Raw genomic sequence first — 17615 nt, forward strand, 5'->3', positions numbered from 1 at the left:
TAAACAGCTGAAATATGTTGCTGGGTGGATTTATTTTGAGTTTAAACCACTAGATCATTTGTGTCCCCACACCCATGCCCTCGTCTCAGCAGTGACACAGGCTATTGCTCCAGATAGCCATTTGTATTAGACCAATTCTTGGGCACCAGCATTAGATTGCCCATTGACTTCCATTTTTCAGGATACTGTGGGTCGTGTCACTTTCAGACAAATGGAGAATAAACAACCTGTTGGTTTTACTAGATGGACTTGTTATCTTGGCTGTCAGACAGGAGTCAGTGGTGATGAGCCAGACTTTCATATCATATGCAGTAGCCTGCTTCTATACTTGTACAACTTGTACACACCTGACCACAGAGCAGCTACAAAAGTTACCATTTGCCATGAAATATTGCTGTGCTTGGAGGTTCTACAGTGTCGAACTCCCCGTTACTACCTCAGGCTGAGGGCATCCATCTCACATTTGACTTATTGTGGAGCACTTTGGGCTGAGGAACAGATGCAAGGGGCAGGAGGGGGCTCTCCTCAGGGGAAATCAGTCTTTTTAGCAGTGTGTATCCCCTGGACAGATGTGGCATGATTAAAAACGGAGGGAAAATCTGTCAAATGGCGGTGCCTTGCCTCATAATTAAAGGAACACCTGTTCCAGAAACAGTGGGCAACAACCTTAAAGCATTACACATTGACTCAGCGGTTTCTCGCCATCCTTTTAATAACTCTGATCTACACTTAAAATGAAACGGAAAAGTGAAGACTCGGCACAACACAGTGAGTCTAATAATTTAAACTTCAAAACCTTTAAAATAGTGCATGCTGATTTACTGAAATCACCTACAAAATTTTGTATCTTTCAAATCAGTATAAGAGAAAGTCCTCTTTCACTCTATATTTTTATTTATATTTTATATGCACAAATGATCATAACTGTAGGGCAGGTGTTACAGCTGTGAACACCTGTTTTCCATGACAAGCATCTAGTGGAGACATTTTCCACTATCTTGGTACCAGAATCTTTATTAAAATCCTCCTTTAGTATTTAAGACTGAGGTGACTTGACTTGAATGATTACCATGGTGAAGAGATATTACCATGGTAACATTGGTATATATTGAGAAGTGCAGCGCATTCATGACTCGGGTGCCGACGCCCGTACACACTAATGTCTACGCTCTTATTCTGCAATCTTGTTTTATTTTGGCCAACGGGCTTCTATTAGCACTTCTTTCAGTTCCTATTTTGACCACTAGGTGCAAGTTAACAAGTCATTAATAACGCTATTTTGTTCAATGGAGATGTTTGGATATGTAGTGCATCAAGAAATGTGCAGAAATTGATGAAATTATGCTTTATATTTACCAAATATCTTTGAAAATCCTCATCACTCAATAAAGGTAATAACATTACGGGGTAATTTAAAATGTATGGAGTGGTGAATAAGGATTTGATGAAGATTAAGTTCTGGTGAATGATTGAGATATACAGTGTGGTTCTGCTACACCTTGCTCTATGAACCATCCAGTACTGGTCCTTTAGATATAGTTTCACTCATGATGGGTCAAGATGGTCTCTTAAATATAACATTTTGTATGGGCTCTTACAGGATATATAGCAAAACCTTGTCCCTTATAATAGGAACAGATACCAAATAATTCATAAATGTGCTTTGATAATATGTGCAGCTTCTAATAGTGAATCCAATGGAGAAGCAGAAAACAGAGCCTCGCAATGCTGTTCTTTCTTTATAATTTTCCTAAAACAATGTTGATTCTTTCAGCAACTAGGGAGAAACTTATCAGGCATTGTCTTGTTTTTGTGCCTTGAATATGTTTCAGACTGAAAGACTGCAAGAATCTATTTGCCCACGCCTGATTGGTTTGTGTTGCTGCCGAAATAGCCGTTTTAGCATTCCTATGTTACATTTCGAGCTGCTCTTGTGAAGCCTCCACATTTGTCGAGTCTTTTTTTTTCATCTGTCATCTGTTTTTTGTTGGTGCTGTGGGCCCTGTAAGATTTGTGAGCAATTCACAATTTACTTGGGAATGTAAACAAATCAAGTGAGGGTGTTTCATTTTTATTACAGGAAGCAGCATGCGCTAGTTAGACATTGATCTTTCCGTGAGATATGACTTCTCAGCTTTTATTGAGCCGCCTAATGCACGTTTGTTTATTGAAAGTCATCCGACCTGCTGTCTAGTGCTCTGTTATGAAGATACAGGCAACTGGTTCATTTGATATAAGTGTAATTATTTAGTTGCTTATAAGTCAAATTATTTATTGCACAATACCATTGAAGAGTACTTTATTCGAAACATTTTATTTATTATCTGAAGCAGATACTGACAGGCTCCTGCAGTAATGTTCACAAAAAAATTGGACTTCAAAGATTATGACTGTATCATGGATAGTTGGTGAAAGAGGGGCTGATGGGTTTGAGTATTTCAATAGCACACACCCATAAGCTATAGGCAGAGCTTTAGTCTTTGATGTGGGGCCTCTATAACTGTAACTAACCTATATACTAGTTCAAAAATCAAGATGGGCAGTGTAAGACTACACTCTTTGTGCATTGGATATAAATAACTGTCAATCAGCTGAAGGGGAACCAGTTAAAACCACAGTTTAAATGCGCCCCCTTCTTCTGAATGCATTAAGAGATTGTATACAGTAATAAACAAAATCCCACTTTTCTGCATACTGACCTGATTGCACCCAAACAAATGCATCCCTAAAGAGGAAAAGCTAAACAGGCACGCAAAGCTTGTGATGCAGCTATGTGAGCTGTCATGAAGTATTTTTGTAATTATAATGTATAATTAAAATACACAAGCCTCATTCTGCCATTTCGAAGAGCCATTTGAAGATGGATCATTATTTGTTATAACGCAGTGAAAAGTTAAGAATTCAAATTCACGTCATGTATGATGCGTTAAATCCGAACTGATCGACTGTACAGCGACATTACGTCAAAAGCTGACTTTCAAAATATTAAAGAAAAATGAAAGTTTGTAAATAAAAACTGCAATCGCAGCTAGGTGGCCATGGTCAAGGAATAATGATAAGAAGAAGAGCTGCTCCAGATGACCTTTCATAATGTTTTTCTTTTCGCAGGTTTTGTATAAATAAAAAGGTTGTAGATTCTATTTGTTTTAAGTGCTTTTTATATATTCTAAACGTTGGAGGGAAGGAGTTCTGTGGATGGAAAAGCACTGATGGTGTTAGAGGACAGTAACTCATTTAACCACTTTGTACAATTGTATTGAGAAGAAAAGTATATCAGAATACATATTATGTCAAACCTTGACACAGTTGGCCTACAACAAAAGAAGATCCAATAGAAAAGTAGCAAGATATCGGCTGTACTCCAGTTTTTCAAGTGTCATCTTCTCACTTTACAACTGTCTAGTCCAGTACCTGTGCCCCCCTGGTCTCAGATTTCAGTTCTTTGCTGACAGGAGCAGAACTCAATGAGCTCTTGCTGTTGTAGCCCCTCCACCTCACATTTTGATGTATTTGGATGTTCTGAGTTGCTTTGTATTAAGTGAATATTTGAGTTACCATCACATTCCTGTTGGGTTGAACCAATTCAGGCCATTCAATATTTACATTTATGGCATTTGGTGGACATGCTAATCCAGAGTAACCTATAGTTTTCTACGGTATACATCTGAACGATTGAGGGTTATAAATCTTGCTCAAGGGCCCAGCAATAGCAGTTTGGTGGTGGTTGTTGTTTTTGAACCCATGACCTTTTGATCAAAAGTCTAACATCATATTCACTGAGCTGCCACTTCTCTACTGTTTGCCTGCAATATTTTTCATCAACAAGGAATTTCTACTTCCGCATCGCTCTATGTGAACTCTAGTGTGTTGCATGTAAGAATCACATGCTAGTCACCGAGATCTGGACCTTTAAATTCCTATTAAACCTAAGACCCATTAAAGTTAAATAAATTTAAACACAATTTTATGAATTGCATGACTAATTGGACAATTGCATGAACAGCTGTACAGGTGTTCCTATTGCAGTAGTCTGTCAACCTCTCTATGAGGTTTAATTGTGGAACTATAAAATTTGTGAGCAACTGTTCAGGTTCTGTTTTGCTAAATAAAGGGATCATAGAGAGAAAACAGGATTGTCTTGGGTGCATAAACCTCATGAATCCTGTTGGGGCTTCATATGTGGCATTTCTCCTAAAAACATCAGTCATTTCCCACTGTAACTCTGTCAAGCTTTGATTTTGTCGAGACATTAATCAAAGCTTTCGAAATATAGCAGACTGCAGCAAAGCTGATCGCTATTGAAGCGACAAATGTAAGATCTAAGATCTATTACAATCTTGAATTAAATGTGCAGCCTTTAATTTCATGCAGTGAAAATCTCTTTCTAAATATAACTTTGAATACAAATCTAAGTGTGAACCAGTGATTCAGAGAAACATCTGCCTCTTTCTCACAACTAAATCTGTTCTTGGAGCAAGGCTTATGTTGTGGAATGGCTATTACTGCTCTAATAATCTCATCTGCGCAACACTACAGGGTGTTGATACAGACTTTTTTTTTTTTTGGTATGAAAATCACAGAAAAAGGCTGTAGCTGTGCTAAAAGTCCCATTCGAACCTTAAAATTTACAGCACTAATGCAAACTTCCTATGCCTTATTGAATACTCGTCCTAACTCAATTGGAAGCTAGGCTGTTTCTAGCGTCCTTGCTCAGAATCTGCAGAAACATCCAGGACGAATATAAGTTGGATGTGCTCATTGGGTTCTCAGTCCACTGAGCTGCAGCCATAGATGATTTATGGGCGTCCGATATGCAGGGCCTTCTGTCAGGCACTAACCTGGAGTCGCCATTCTCTGTGCTCTGAATATGAGATGAAGTGCCTTTGGGGAAGGAGTGTTTCGCCTGTGGCCTGACTGCAGAGCTGGTATGTGTTAAGAAAACCAGGAGGACAAACTACAAGGTGACTTGCGCTTTCGATGCTGAAACTGAACCAAAGTTGTAGCAGAGGCAGTGCAGGCACTGAAACGAAAGTCCATTTGACAACTTTTTTATGAAAGTGTGTAGTTGCGGTACTTGGAATCAAAATTGGTTCATATACTGCAGCAAGTTCATATATACGATATATTTCATATATTTCTTTTGAAATTGCACCTGTATGTGGAACCTTGAGAATTTTTCATCTCCCTTTTTTTTAATCAAATATCGACTTGTTTTTAAGCTGGTTCCTCTTGTTTTACTACAGAAAGCCAAGAAATCAAATATTCATGAATATATATATATATATTTTTAATAAAAGTCCACTGCAGTACATTTTAGTATTTAGAGAGTCAAAATAAAAATACAGGGAGGCTGTATGTGTTTTGAAATTATCATATAGGACATACAGAGCAAATAGTGACTCTTTTTTCCCTTGTGTACTGTAAGCTGTGTAGAATGTGTTTTTAGTAGCTAGATCAATAGTGTGGGTGTGTTGTGTATTTTATAGGGTACACATAGATATTGTGACCCTAACTACTAACTACCCTGGCAACTCTCTCCCCAGCCACTCTTATACTTTTGCAGTGTCAGTGGCAAGAGAATTAATGATGGCTGTGTCGAAATTTGACCGTGAGGCTGCCTACTTTTGGTTTTCCCCTAAAACTTCACAAAACTTGTGCTGCACCTTCAGGCTAGTCTCGTCCTGGTTGTTTCTTCAGGCTTGCTAGTTTCTTTCTGCCATAAATTTCAACATTTGTACCACTTTGATTTGCATTAGTAATGTTAAGTGAGCCCCTAAATTTCCTATAAAAGAGTCATGGAAAGTGCAGCTCTGTGAGTTTAAGTGCAGCTCCATCAGTGCTGTTCTGAAGAAAACCATGATCATTGCAGTGGAATGTCTAGACAGTCGTTTAAATCGATGCAATTATTGCTCTACAGCCAACTCTTCGATTCTATGCCCCAACTGTCCATTCACCAACTGAGATCAAACACAAAAAAAGTGAAGCATCTCATGAGAAATAAAACTATGACAGCAGACTGAAGATGGTTTCTCCCAGTCTTTGGGGTTTAGAACAAATCAAATGAGAATGCAGCCAATTACTTTTAGGTTAGCTCACTTGAGCATGGCATAGTCCATTGGTACGCATGATGACAGAGTGACGGGAAAACATCAGAGTATAATAAACCACAGCTTAACCACAAGACGGAAATAAAGAAGCGAATCAACCAAGAGGAATGCACCAGGAATACAAATCGTGGCCCTAGCCCACTTTTTCTATATTCAGCTTCCTGTGAAGTAAAGAGAAGCGTTTCATTACAAGCCTGCATCAGCCACCTGGGTCCTGCTCAATGTTCTCCAGGTTCAGAGCACCACCTTCAGGAAGCCCTGAATCATCATACTCATCAGAGAAGGTCTTAAGGGTGAAGCATAGAGTCTTTCTCAATTTAATTTCAACAAAAGAAGTTTGGATTGGGAAACACGCCAACTTGTTTTATTACCGTTTTAGACATTGCGAGTCTTCAAAAGAAATCAGCTGAATGTTGTGGTATGTAATCAGTTTGATTCTTGCTATTTTAAGCCCATTGCATTTTAGCTGAAAAGACAGCTAGAGAGAAAAAGAGAGAGAGAGTGGGGGAAAAGACTCTAATGAGAGAGTCTTGGCTGTCCAGGCTTATCGTTGGGCTCTGATTAAGTGTGAAGGTCATGTGCTGTGACACCTATTAACATGCAGTGTTTGTGAGCAAACAGGCAGGTGAGCTTGGTGGGTGCTCAGCCTCCCTGGGCAACCCTAGCCCATGAACTGGAACGATATATTTGTCTTTAATCTGCACTATCTCCATGTTTCACTCCAGACAGCTGGCTCTAATCAGATACCCTCAAAAATGTCCCTTTTAATATCATCAGCATCTCTCACCATTATAAAGTTTACCTCTTGGCTTGGACACAAAAAGTAGGACATGTTCTTCACAAGGAGAGCCCAGAACAGAAGCACTTGTCAGACGGTTAAATACGGACCCTACTCTGCGAGACATGATGTGTCCCTAAAAAAAAATAGTCCATGAAAATCTGCCTCTGTTCCCTGTCTGTATTATTATTTTTTTTGTTGTTGAAAAGCTCTCGTCCTAAACCAGCTATATTTTTCCGCATATTTTATATATTTCAGAACAGTTACAATGGAGATGTTTCACCCACCTCGGCCGCACAAAAAGGAACCCCTTTTAACGAAAACCGTCCCCAGAAATAATGGCAAGGCGGCGAAATCGAAAGGCGGCCGTAGCAAATGGCTGAATGTGACTGTAGCAGAGACTGTCGCATTGTGTTAGTCGTTTCCTATATTCACGCTGATTATTCCAGTCAGATTAGGACCGAGAAGCTTAATGAGTGTTATTGCCCTTCCAGAATTCTGCAATCTATTTTCTGCCATACACCATCAACTTTAGAGCTTAAATCAGAAACCTGTGTGTGCTGGATTATTAAATCAGAGGTGCTCTGGCTTTAAGCATGAGCTCAGTTTACGAGTGTAAAGATAAGGGCAGACACGGCATTTGCCTGAAATACGCCCATTCAGACGTTATAATTCATTCTCTATAGGGCTTTAATGGTGCTTCAAAGCAATTGCACATCCACTTGTAACATTAATAGCAAATTCAAGGGCATGTTAAGCATCCCTAGAGATGCTTTGAGAGCAATAAACATCGAATGCATGTGAAAGCCCCCCCAACAATGCATCTGATCTTGAGATTTAATGTGTAATAATAATATTAGTGTTTTAGAAATCTCAGGAATCTCTAACAGACGCTGTTTATACTCCCAGAGAGAAGAGACTTTTTATTTCGTATCCATTCTATTTATGTCATACCAGAAATTGAAGAATGGTCTATTAATGTTTGATTATTATTTCACGGTTGGGTCTTTTTCATTTCTCAAATGAGCTACTTATATTTTTTCATATAATACATTTATCAAAGTAGTATAAGCATTGAGCATTACTATTGATTTTGCTCCTATAACAGCCTCCACCCTTCTACAAAGACTTTCCACAGATTTAAAAAATTGACTGTGGAAGTTAATGGACAATTTCTCACATGAACACAAGAGGTTAGGCACTGATACAGTATATGAAGTTGGCGTTCCGGTTCTTCACAAAGGTGCTGAGTGGAATTGAGGCAGTGGTGGACAATAACAAAATAAATGTAATTCTTTACTGTATTTAAGTAGCTTTTTAACATATCTGTGCTTTACTGAAGTATTTAAATTTTGGGTGACTTTTACTTAAACTTCACTACATTTCAAATTCAAACATCTCAATTTTAACTCAACCACATTTAGTGAAATCAGTCGTTCTTTTTTATTTATGAGAATAAAAACTTAACTGGTCAAACACACAGCAATACAAAATGACAGAAGTAAATCCTGACTCTAACACGCCACAACACCCATGTCCTTAATTACGAGATTTTTTTTTTTGTTTTTTTTGTAGTTGAAAAGCAGGTTTTTTTGCTAATGATAATTTTAATCGATATCAATCAGCGTTTGAGTCTTAATATAATTTTATTAATAGATTTGTGTGCTAAGAATAACATTCACCTTTTCTCATTTGAGTTGATTAAGAGTCTTGTGACAAAAATGATAATAGGAACATTTTAGTCATCAAAGTACTTCATAGTACGTCGAATTCTTAAGTGCATTTGGAGGAAAATACTTTTCTACTTTTACTCAAGTGAAAGTTTAAAGGGACACTTTTATACTTCGTCCACCACTGACTTGTGGTCAGGCCTCTGTGCGGGAAACTCATGTTTGAATTCCTAGCATACACAAACGTTTTAGACATTTGTGTGCCTCAATCTTTGTGTCAACATTTTGATGAAGAATGGCAACTCATGGGTGTTATGCTCAGGCATGCACATACTTTTGGGCATGATATTGTATATGTAGGTCTGCAAGATCCAGGGACTTAAATCATTTACTGCTTTAACCACCTCCAGTTCAAACTGTGCATTAGAGGGTTGTTTTTATACCATGTTCTGTGCTCAATTTCCTGACTTGTCTTTGAAGAAAAGTCTCTTGCTTTACCCCAGTCAAACAATATAATTGCTGATAGTTTTGCAGAGAACAATCCTCTTCTGGCCATTTCATCAATCATTTTAGGATACGCTTTCCAAATCATACCTAAAGCTAGCTAAGAATGATATTGGCATAGCCTTGATAATGGCAGAGGCCTGATACTGGCTGACTTTGATCTAATTATTTTCAACTCTAATTTTATATCTGCTATTTCAGACAGTACAATCAAGAAACGGCCTCACAGCCTTACACCTTCTAAGTGGTGATCTATTTTAGAAACGCCTTCAGTTTACCCTGAGTGATAACCACTGAGTGATAAAAGAACGAATGGAAAAATAACAAGAAGGAAGAGATAAGGAGAGAGAGAGAGAAAGTGAGAGAGAGAGAGAGAGAGAGAGAGAGAGAGAGAGAGAGAGCCAAAGGTGAGAGTGCACGATTTTCTTTACCTCCTTGTCTACACTTTCGCCTGCATCTAGCTTGTACTCTTCCACTTCCAATCAGCAACCCACCAGCTCAGCAGGCAGAGATGCGACAGCAAGGAGCAGTGGGCTGATGTGATTGTGTTCCAAGTCGAGAGGAGGTGCCTTTTATTGCAGGGACAAATCTATGCAATGAGAGTCCTGCAGGCTAGATTTAACCTTGGTCCCACTAATAGGAAGACACACAGTATTAGTAATATTCCTTTGGCACCAAATACAACTGTCACACTTCAAAAAATGTGTTACCTTAAAACATCAGGTCGATTTTAGCAGCGTTTAGGCGAATCTGACATTGAATCAATTTCTGATTCTTTTTTATTTTAGTAAAATTGGCAGTGAATAGCAGGATGTCTTGGGGTGAGGGAGACTGGACTGCTCTCATTTAGTCTAATCCTCTAATACACACTGGAAGTAATAGGATGCTACTGGATTCAATCCCAGAATGCATGTTCCATGTTGGAAAATAAAATCTAAACATTTCTGGAGCTATTCTTAATTTTTATTTGGTTAGCACTTTTACCAATGGGCATTGTCCCAAAGCAGGTTTACAGAGATAAATAGGTTTTGGGAACCCATCCTCATCTGGGTGCAAACTGCGTTCCTAAGCCATTGTAGCAATGTTTATATTAATTACAATTAATTTTTGTCATTTTTTTCCTCACTGAGGATTTTTGCCCAATTTCATTTGCTCCTGATACTTGTTTATTTATTGACCTATTTGTATTGTGCTTGCCTGCAAAATTTTTAACATTAACCAAACAGCAAGTACATTCCCATATTTATGAACACGACCACACTTTATACCTGAGTGAACACAAGAAAGTCAAACCTACCCATTCCCCTGAAGAGTTTCACTCATGGGAATTGGTAGCTTAGCTGTTAAAATTTTGGACTTCTGTTTATATTCGGTGTCTATCAAATACTGTAAATAAAAAACCTGTGTACCCACAAAGTGTAAATTGTACAACACTTGTATTAAGCTTCCCCCAACTGTACATTAACTATACAGGATAAGACATATGTGAATGATGCAGTGTTGAAGAAACAAATATGGAAGAGGGTGATATTAACCTTATGTTGTTACTCATTGTTGCTTTGTTTTTTTGCGCCAATGCTGATTCCCCACTCTTCTACTGCAACAAGTAATGTTCATACATCATGCTACAGTTACTCTACAATCAATTCACCAGTTGTTCACACCACTATAATAAAAATGCATGGCTGTTAACTGATGCCAGATGAGGGGAATAGGAATTATGTAAAGTTAGCTATTGATCAATAAGCAACGGCCATTACGGCAGGTATTTCTGGTCCTCATAAGTACCTACTCTGGATTAGTAGCTATAAAAAGTTCATTTAACCAAAGCGTAGGAAATAAAAAACTCATTTTTTATGTTAACTTTTTTTTATGTTACTTTGTTTAGAAAAAGGTTCCTGCAAAGTAACTACAGCTACAGAGAAATTGCAAAAAGCCAAAAGTGTAGAAATGAAACTTATAGGGAATTTATAGGGAGTTTTATGTTAAAATAATGAAATGTATTAATAACAATATAATTATTATTTATAAAATGAAGTAAAATGTTAATAAAGTACAGTACTGTATACATAAAAAAACATTTTTGGGTCGAGGTCCGTTTATCGCTCGCGGTTTTGGAACGTAACCACCGAGATAAACAGAGGGATTTCTGTATTACTATGGATTACTTATTCCAAACTACACTACTGCTTGTTTCTGCTAAATCGCTCCTTGTATATGGTGACAAAGCCAAACGAACCCAATTTGGAGTGTTGAATGTCAGGATTGATTGAAAAGAGCATGTGTGCAGGACGCTTGCGATGCTCAAAAGCCCTCAGCCATCGCCACAACCCAGACTGTCAGACTTGTTTTGCAGGATGTTTGGCATTTGGGGATTAGAGCTGGGTGTTTTGTACGCTAGCCTGCAGGGACAGCCTGTTGACAGGCGATCTCTCCTCTGGCTCGTAGCACCGCCTGCTCGTTACCAGCTGCCCTGAAGAGATTACTTATTCTCCCCACTCTTCCCTGGCTGCCATCAACAGCTTGATGTCACATGCAGGAGATGCGCAAAATCCAAAATCAGCTACGCATTTATTAACAAGCGCTATTGTTCTCAGATATAACCTCCTCCTGACCTTTTCACCAGTGGAGACCTGTTGATCCATTAAAATCCTTTTGAGTTTGGAAGTTGGCTTTTGTATGTTGAGGACCTCAAATATGGACTGGTACTAGAAAGTAAGATGGTGCTCATGAAGGCCAGCGTGTGACACGAGGCTTTTTCTTGGGTGACCAATGAAGCCCAGGTTTATGTCTCAAAGCAAAATATGACTATTCCAGTGTTGTACGGAAATGATTTTCCTGCTCAGAGCAGCGCCTGGCATGTTTCAGCAGATGGCTAATGAGTCGTCTACAAGTAAGATAGCAAGCCTATTGGAAGAGAGCCTGTCACAGAGGAAGATAGGCAGGTGGAAAGCAGGAAAAGGATACAGAGGAGGCTGATAAGGAGCGCATGGCAGAAATCCATGCTCTGAGTGCCAGCTGATAGTATTAAGCACTACACCAGCACTCTCTTGGGAGCCAGATGAATTATTTTGCCTTTAGTGACTTAAGTATACTTGTAAGGAAAAGGAATCCTTTGGCTGAATAAACATTTTTAGCATGCATTTTAAACAAATTCATTCCAACAGGGAAACCTTTTATCATAGGATCATGCATACATCCTTAAATAGTTCAGCTATATGAACAACCACACAAATCTTGCTTTGTTTTTGGAGAGCAATCACTATCTAAGGTGCATAATGTAGTCTGTGTTATGACAGTGGTTAAGACATTAGACTTCAAATTGGAACTTCAAATCCCAGCACTGCCAAGCTGCTGCAGCTTCTGCTGGGCCCTTGAGCAAAGTCTTGAAACCCCGGCTGCTCGCCTTGTATTAAATGAGATAACAGTAAGTTGCTCTGGATAAGGGTGCATGCCAAATGCAGAAAAGTTCTTGCCAAACACTAAACCTAAGTTGGGAATCCATCTTGGATGGGATGCTAATCAATCAATCAGTCGGGCATTGCATTCATTACAATAATTCATTTGCATTTTGTTGTGAGGTTGGAGGAAACAGGAGAACCCAGTGAAGACATTGTGTACTGATGTACTGAAATTTGAACTGATAATCAAGCCACAGCAAGAAAGCCTAGAGGCTGTACTACTGACAAACAAATTTAGATTAGTTTTAACAAGGCTACAAGCTTATGTACCACATTAACATCCAGCATTAACAGCATTAACTTCTTTAGCAATTTGAGCTACAGGAGCTCATCTGTTAGATCAGACAACACAGACCAGCCTTCACTCCCTACGTGCATCAATGAGCCTCCGCCACACATAAACCTGTCGCCGCTTCACCACTGTTCCTTCCTTGGACCACTTTTGATAGATACTGACCACTGCAGATCAGGAACACCACAAAAGAGCTGCAGTTTTGGAGATGCTCTGATACAGTCGTCTAGATCGCAATTTGATGTGTCAAACTCACTCAAATCCTTACGCTTGCCCATTTTTCCTGCTTCCTACACGTCAACTTTAAAGACAAAATGTTTATTTGCTGCCTAATATATCTCACCCACTAACAGGTGCTATGATGGAGATAATCAGTGTTATTAACTTCACCTGTCATAATGTTATGTCTGATCGGTGTACATCTGAATTCTAATCGAATAAGTAGCCAATTAGATTTGAGCTAACATTGTCAAATTTTTCTTTTTCTACCTATTATTTTTATAATGAATTACAATTTTTTTTGGGTGTGTATGTTTTTCATTAGAATAAACTAGAAATCATTGAATCTTGTACAGTGACACGCTTTACAATTGTGGTGAAATTGTTTTTGCAATATATAATTAGTATTTTATTTTAATGTATTTAATTAGGTGGCTTTAGAAGTTATATACATATATAGCTACTGACCTTTCTCATCCGAGTGCTGGACAGTGCACGCCCACATGCAACAGTGATTGCAGCACATCAGCCCGAGACAAATGCAATCGATAGCGCAGGGTAATGCGTACTTTGGCGCACATAGTCTTTTAACAAGTTCAGAAATAGGAACGCGACTCAAATTTGAACATTTTCAACAAAACTTCCTCGGCCCCTATAGTGTAGTGCTACTAATTTAAATATCCTCATCTGTATGGTAAAGAGTTGCGATTTTAGACACTGAGGCTTGTTATTCCTGTCCTTCAGTCTCCAGTACATGTTCTATATTCATCGCATGTTGCATTTGATATTTGTCAGGCATCAGCATCTAAATGAGAAGCTGTCAGTTGAGGCCAGAGAGAAAGGAAGACTATATCCAAACTTGAAACGTGGGCAGAAGTTTGATCAGGCTGTGTCCGAGAAGATAGATAGGGCTGGATTTGTGAATGCCAGCGCTGGCTTTTTTCCCACCAGGCTCTGACTGTTGGATATAGTGGGTCATGACAAGGCTGTAAAACAGCTGAGCTTTCTCTCTGTTTCCGCAGCCTGCCACATTAGCACTGCGACCTGCAATTCCCCAATGCAGCAGGCGAGAGCTAGCGTCATGGCAAACCCCACCCTGACTTGCTCCCTATCAGCAGCATCACCCAGCGGCAGCCCGGTTTAGCACGTGGGCTGTTTCCGCTTGAGGCTGAAGATGAGTCTAAAACAGAAACAGCAGGATGGTGCCAAAACTGATACATGTCAGAGAGATGCTGATGTGGAGGAGAGGGAAAGTGTGAACGAGGGGGGGGAAGGGTGATGAATGTAAAACATGGAGATACACTTCATTTCCCACCTGCATTACATAGGGCATTGCTCTCCCAAGGGTGATTTAGTGCAGCATGACCAGGTAGACAGATGTTTTTCTTTTTCAAGTCCTTGTGTGACATCGTCGTTTCCTCTGCACTTCTGTGCATCGTTTCTGAATGGATTTATTTTTATTTTTACAGGAACAAGGAAAAGTCTGTGTCATCTTCAACGTGGGTACTGATGACATCACTATCGATGAGCCAGCCGTCGTCGTGAGCGACGGCAAGTACCATGTAGTGCGCTTTACCCGCAGCGGGGGTAACGCCACCCTCCAGGTGGACAACCAAGCCGTCATTGAGCGCTATCCAACAGGTAAAAACCCTGCTGCTGGCTGCAAATAACAGACTGTAGGAGGGAACCTCCAACATAAGAAGTGTGATATGTTGTTTGTGTGCTGGAGAGAGGCCAATACCACGTGCATGGCCATGAACACACAGTCAGAGAGTCAGAGAGAGAGAGTCAGAGAGAGAGAGAAAGAGAGAGAGAGAGAGAGAGAGAGAGAGAGAATGAAAGAAAGAAAGATCAGTAGTACAGCTAGCTCCAAAGACGTAATTATCACCTCTTGAAATAAACCATGGCGCATGCATTTTTGCCCTTCAAAACCTGACAAATGCTGTTTGAAGACTTTGGCATCCATTTGAAGCGGATTGGGGGCCTAGCTTGTGCCAGAGTGCAAATTGATTTATATTTGTGAATGCACGTCATTAGGTTTTCAAGTGTGCCATTTTGCCTTCAGGTTCTTCCCAGGCTCTGACTCACCAAGTCGACAGCCTAAATAACCACCTCATGAACAATCTAATAACAATTGCAAATTGACACATTTCGCTCCAAGCTGCCTCGCCCAGGATGAATTTGGATCCTTTACAGTAGGTAGCCAGCCAGCTTTTTGCTTCAAGCAGCTTGAGGAGTGAATCTGCACTACTGCTGCTGCTGAATGCCATCCTCCAGTCAAATTTGAAATCACAGAGCAGCCTTTCGTTTATTGCTGGCAAAGAAAATGGCGGAAAATTAGCTTGTCTTCTTAAAGGAAAATTTTCACCCTAAAACCCATTCAATATTTTCGTCTCAAATGTGCATCAGGCATAACATTATAGCCACCAATCAGAAATAACATTATGACCAATTGCCTAATATTGTGTTGGTCCCCCTTTTGCTGGCAAAATAATCCAGACCTGTCGAGCATTAACAGCGTTACCTTTCTCAGCCATTTGAGCTACAGGAGCACTCGATGTGTTACATAATGTATTTGATAACCAGATGCCTTTAATTTAAATTTTATATTAAAAGTAAAAATAAAAAATAAAAAAACAAATATATACAATTGTAAAAGTTTAGAACGAAATTTTAACCTCGGATCACCTGCATCCAAACAGACAATTTGTTTTAAAACTGATACAAATTGTTACAGTTGATTATTTATGTTAGTATTATTGCATTATATTGCCTACTGTATGTGTGTATTGATTCTGTACAGAAGGATTAGTTCTGTTACAATAGACTTTTATGTCTGTAAAAAAACAAAGTGATTACATGACTGATTGAAAATGAAAAACATTGATTAGCATGAAAGCTGAAGCTGATTTGTTTGAGCGCAGTGTAGAAATGAAGTGGACAAAATAAAATCTACTCAACCCCCATCAGTAGGCGAGTGACATTGAACAATGTAGGACACAGTTATCCAAGGTAAAAATTGTCTATTAAAGAAATTGAAACCCTAAAGCGGAGAAGAAAAAAGATGATAAATATTGATATTCGAGGCTTCTGATGGATTTCGTCTTAGATTTTAAGAATCCCAGCTATCTGAAGACAAACTAAACATCACATTGTACCAGAAGCTAAAATATTATAAACCTGATTGAGCCTTGATATTACTACTTTGGAGCTGTAGCTATGCCTCTGCAGTGACTCGCCCTTCTGTAAGCAAAGTAAACTCTCTCTCTCTCTCTCTCTCTCTCTCTCTCTCTCTCTCTCTCTCTCTCTCCCCCTCTCTGTACTGTGTGCTCGGGGACTCTCATCCTTCTCAATGCTGATGTTCCACAGGAAGACATTTTCCCAGCCTATAATAACTGCCCCCACTTTCATCCAATCCTCAATTTTCAATCTGCTCTCTTGATACACTGATACACACCAGACCTGCTGCCAGACTTAAGATCCTTTTTTTTTATCACAACACAGCACAGAGAGGGAAAAACTATTTACAAAAATGCTCCACCTGGTTTGTCTGGATTCTCCCACCCCCTTGTTTTCTATCATCCCAGCAGAGTAAAGCCTGCTCTCCCCCAAACGCTACAGGTGGAACAGCTATGTTTGCCTGCTGTCTGAGATTGGGTATGATTTTTCGAAAGGCAAAAGTGGTTTTAGGTCTTTGAAGCCACCAGGGCTGCCCTAAGCCTCCTGAGATGGCATGGTGGATTAGGTTGAAGAATTGTTTTTAAAGTAGGTAAAAGCCATTGTGCATGATTCAAGCATATTGAAATAATTTCTAGAACCGCTTATTTTTCCTCCCAAGGAACTGAGCAAGGGTTCCAGGATGCACAAAATTCGCATGAAAACAGACTTGGCAGCGTTCAGCCAAGATTAGCAGCCGTGGTTAATTCAGTTAATTAAAATAGAGGATTAGATAAATGGTCTGATGGTAGATTTATAGCTGTATGTGAATCGAAGCATAGGCACAACCACGTGCATCTTTTCGTAGGGAGCTTCAAGCGACCACGAAACACAATATTTTCTTCGAGACTCACGTTGCCAAAAATCAGCATCGTTTATAAAAACACATCAGTACACTTTTCATTGGGTAGACCAAATGTTTTTACCTTTCTTTCCCCCGGCTGCTTATTGATGGATTCATCTTCTGTTTCAAGTTCCCTTTGAAGGTTTTAGCAGAGAATTTGTCACACATGAGAGTTTCTAACAGGATTAAGGAAGCAGTAGGTTTCAGCCCCTTTCTGAGTGTATGGTAAGGAAGCGTAGTGCGAGAAGTGATGAGACGGGCGTCGTAGTCTAAACACAACACATTGTCCTGTCAGTTATTGCTAACTGTTTCTTATATTGCCACTAAAATAGCGCATATTGAGTTGTTTTATTGAAATGCAAGTGCCAGAGGGGCAAAAAAAAGGGAACGTATTCGCATGTGGATATGCTGATTGTTATTGCAGCTTCGGTGTACTAATAATCACCCAAACAGGCGCTGTTACATAGCAAATACATCAACCTATATACATAAATTTTTTCTATATACAGAGGCTTTTTTACTCT

The 17615-nt window shown here is 39.3% G+C and overlaps 1 protein-coding gene across 11 annotated transcripts in view; it reads left to right on the plus strand.

The window, feature by feature from the left end:
- The window catches only part of nrxn2a (neurexin 2a), a 399544-nt gene that overhangs the window by 360612 nt on the left and 21317 nt on the right, over nucleotides 1-17615 (plus strand). For all 11 annotated transcript variants that reach the window (XM_046867424.1, XM_046867425.1, XM_046867418.1 and 8 more), the window contains one exon: nucleotides 14501-14672. In XM_046867424.1, the coding sequence (XP_046723380.1) occupies nucleotides 14501-14672 (172 nt within the window). The remainder of the gene's footprint in view (nucleotides 1-14500; nucleotides 14673-17615) is intronic.

Source organism: Silurus meridionalis, chromosome 15, assembly GCF_014805685.1.
Source record: "Silurus meridionalis isolate SWU-2019-XX chromosome 15, ASM1480568v1, whole genome shotgun sequence".
Classification (NCBI taxonomy): Eukaryota; Metazoa; Chordata; class Actinopteri; order Siluriformes; family Siluridae; genus Silurus; species Silurus meridionalis.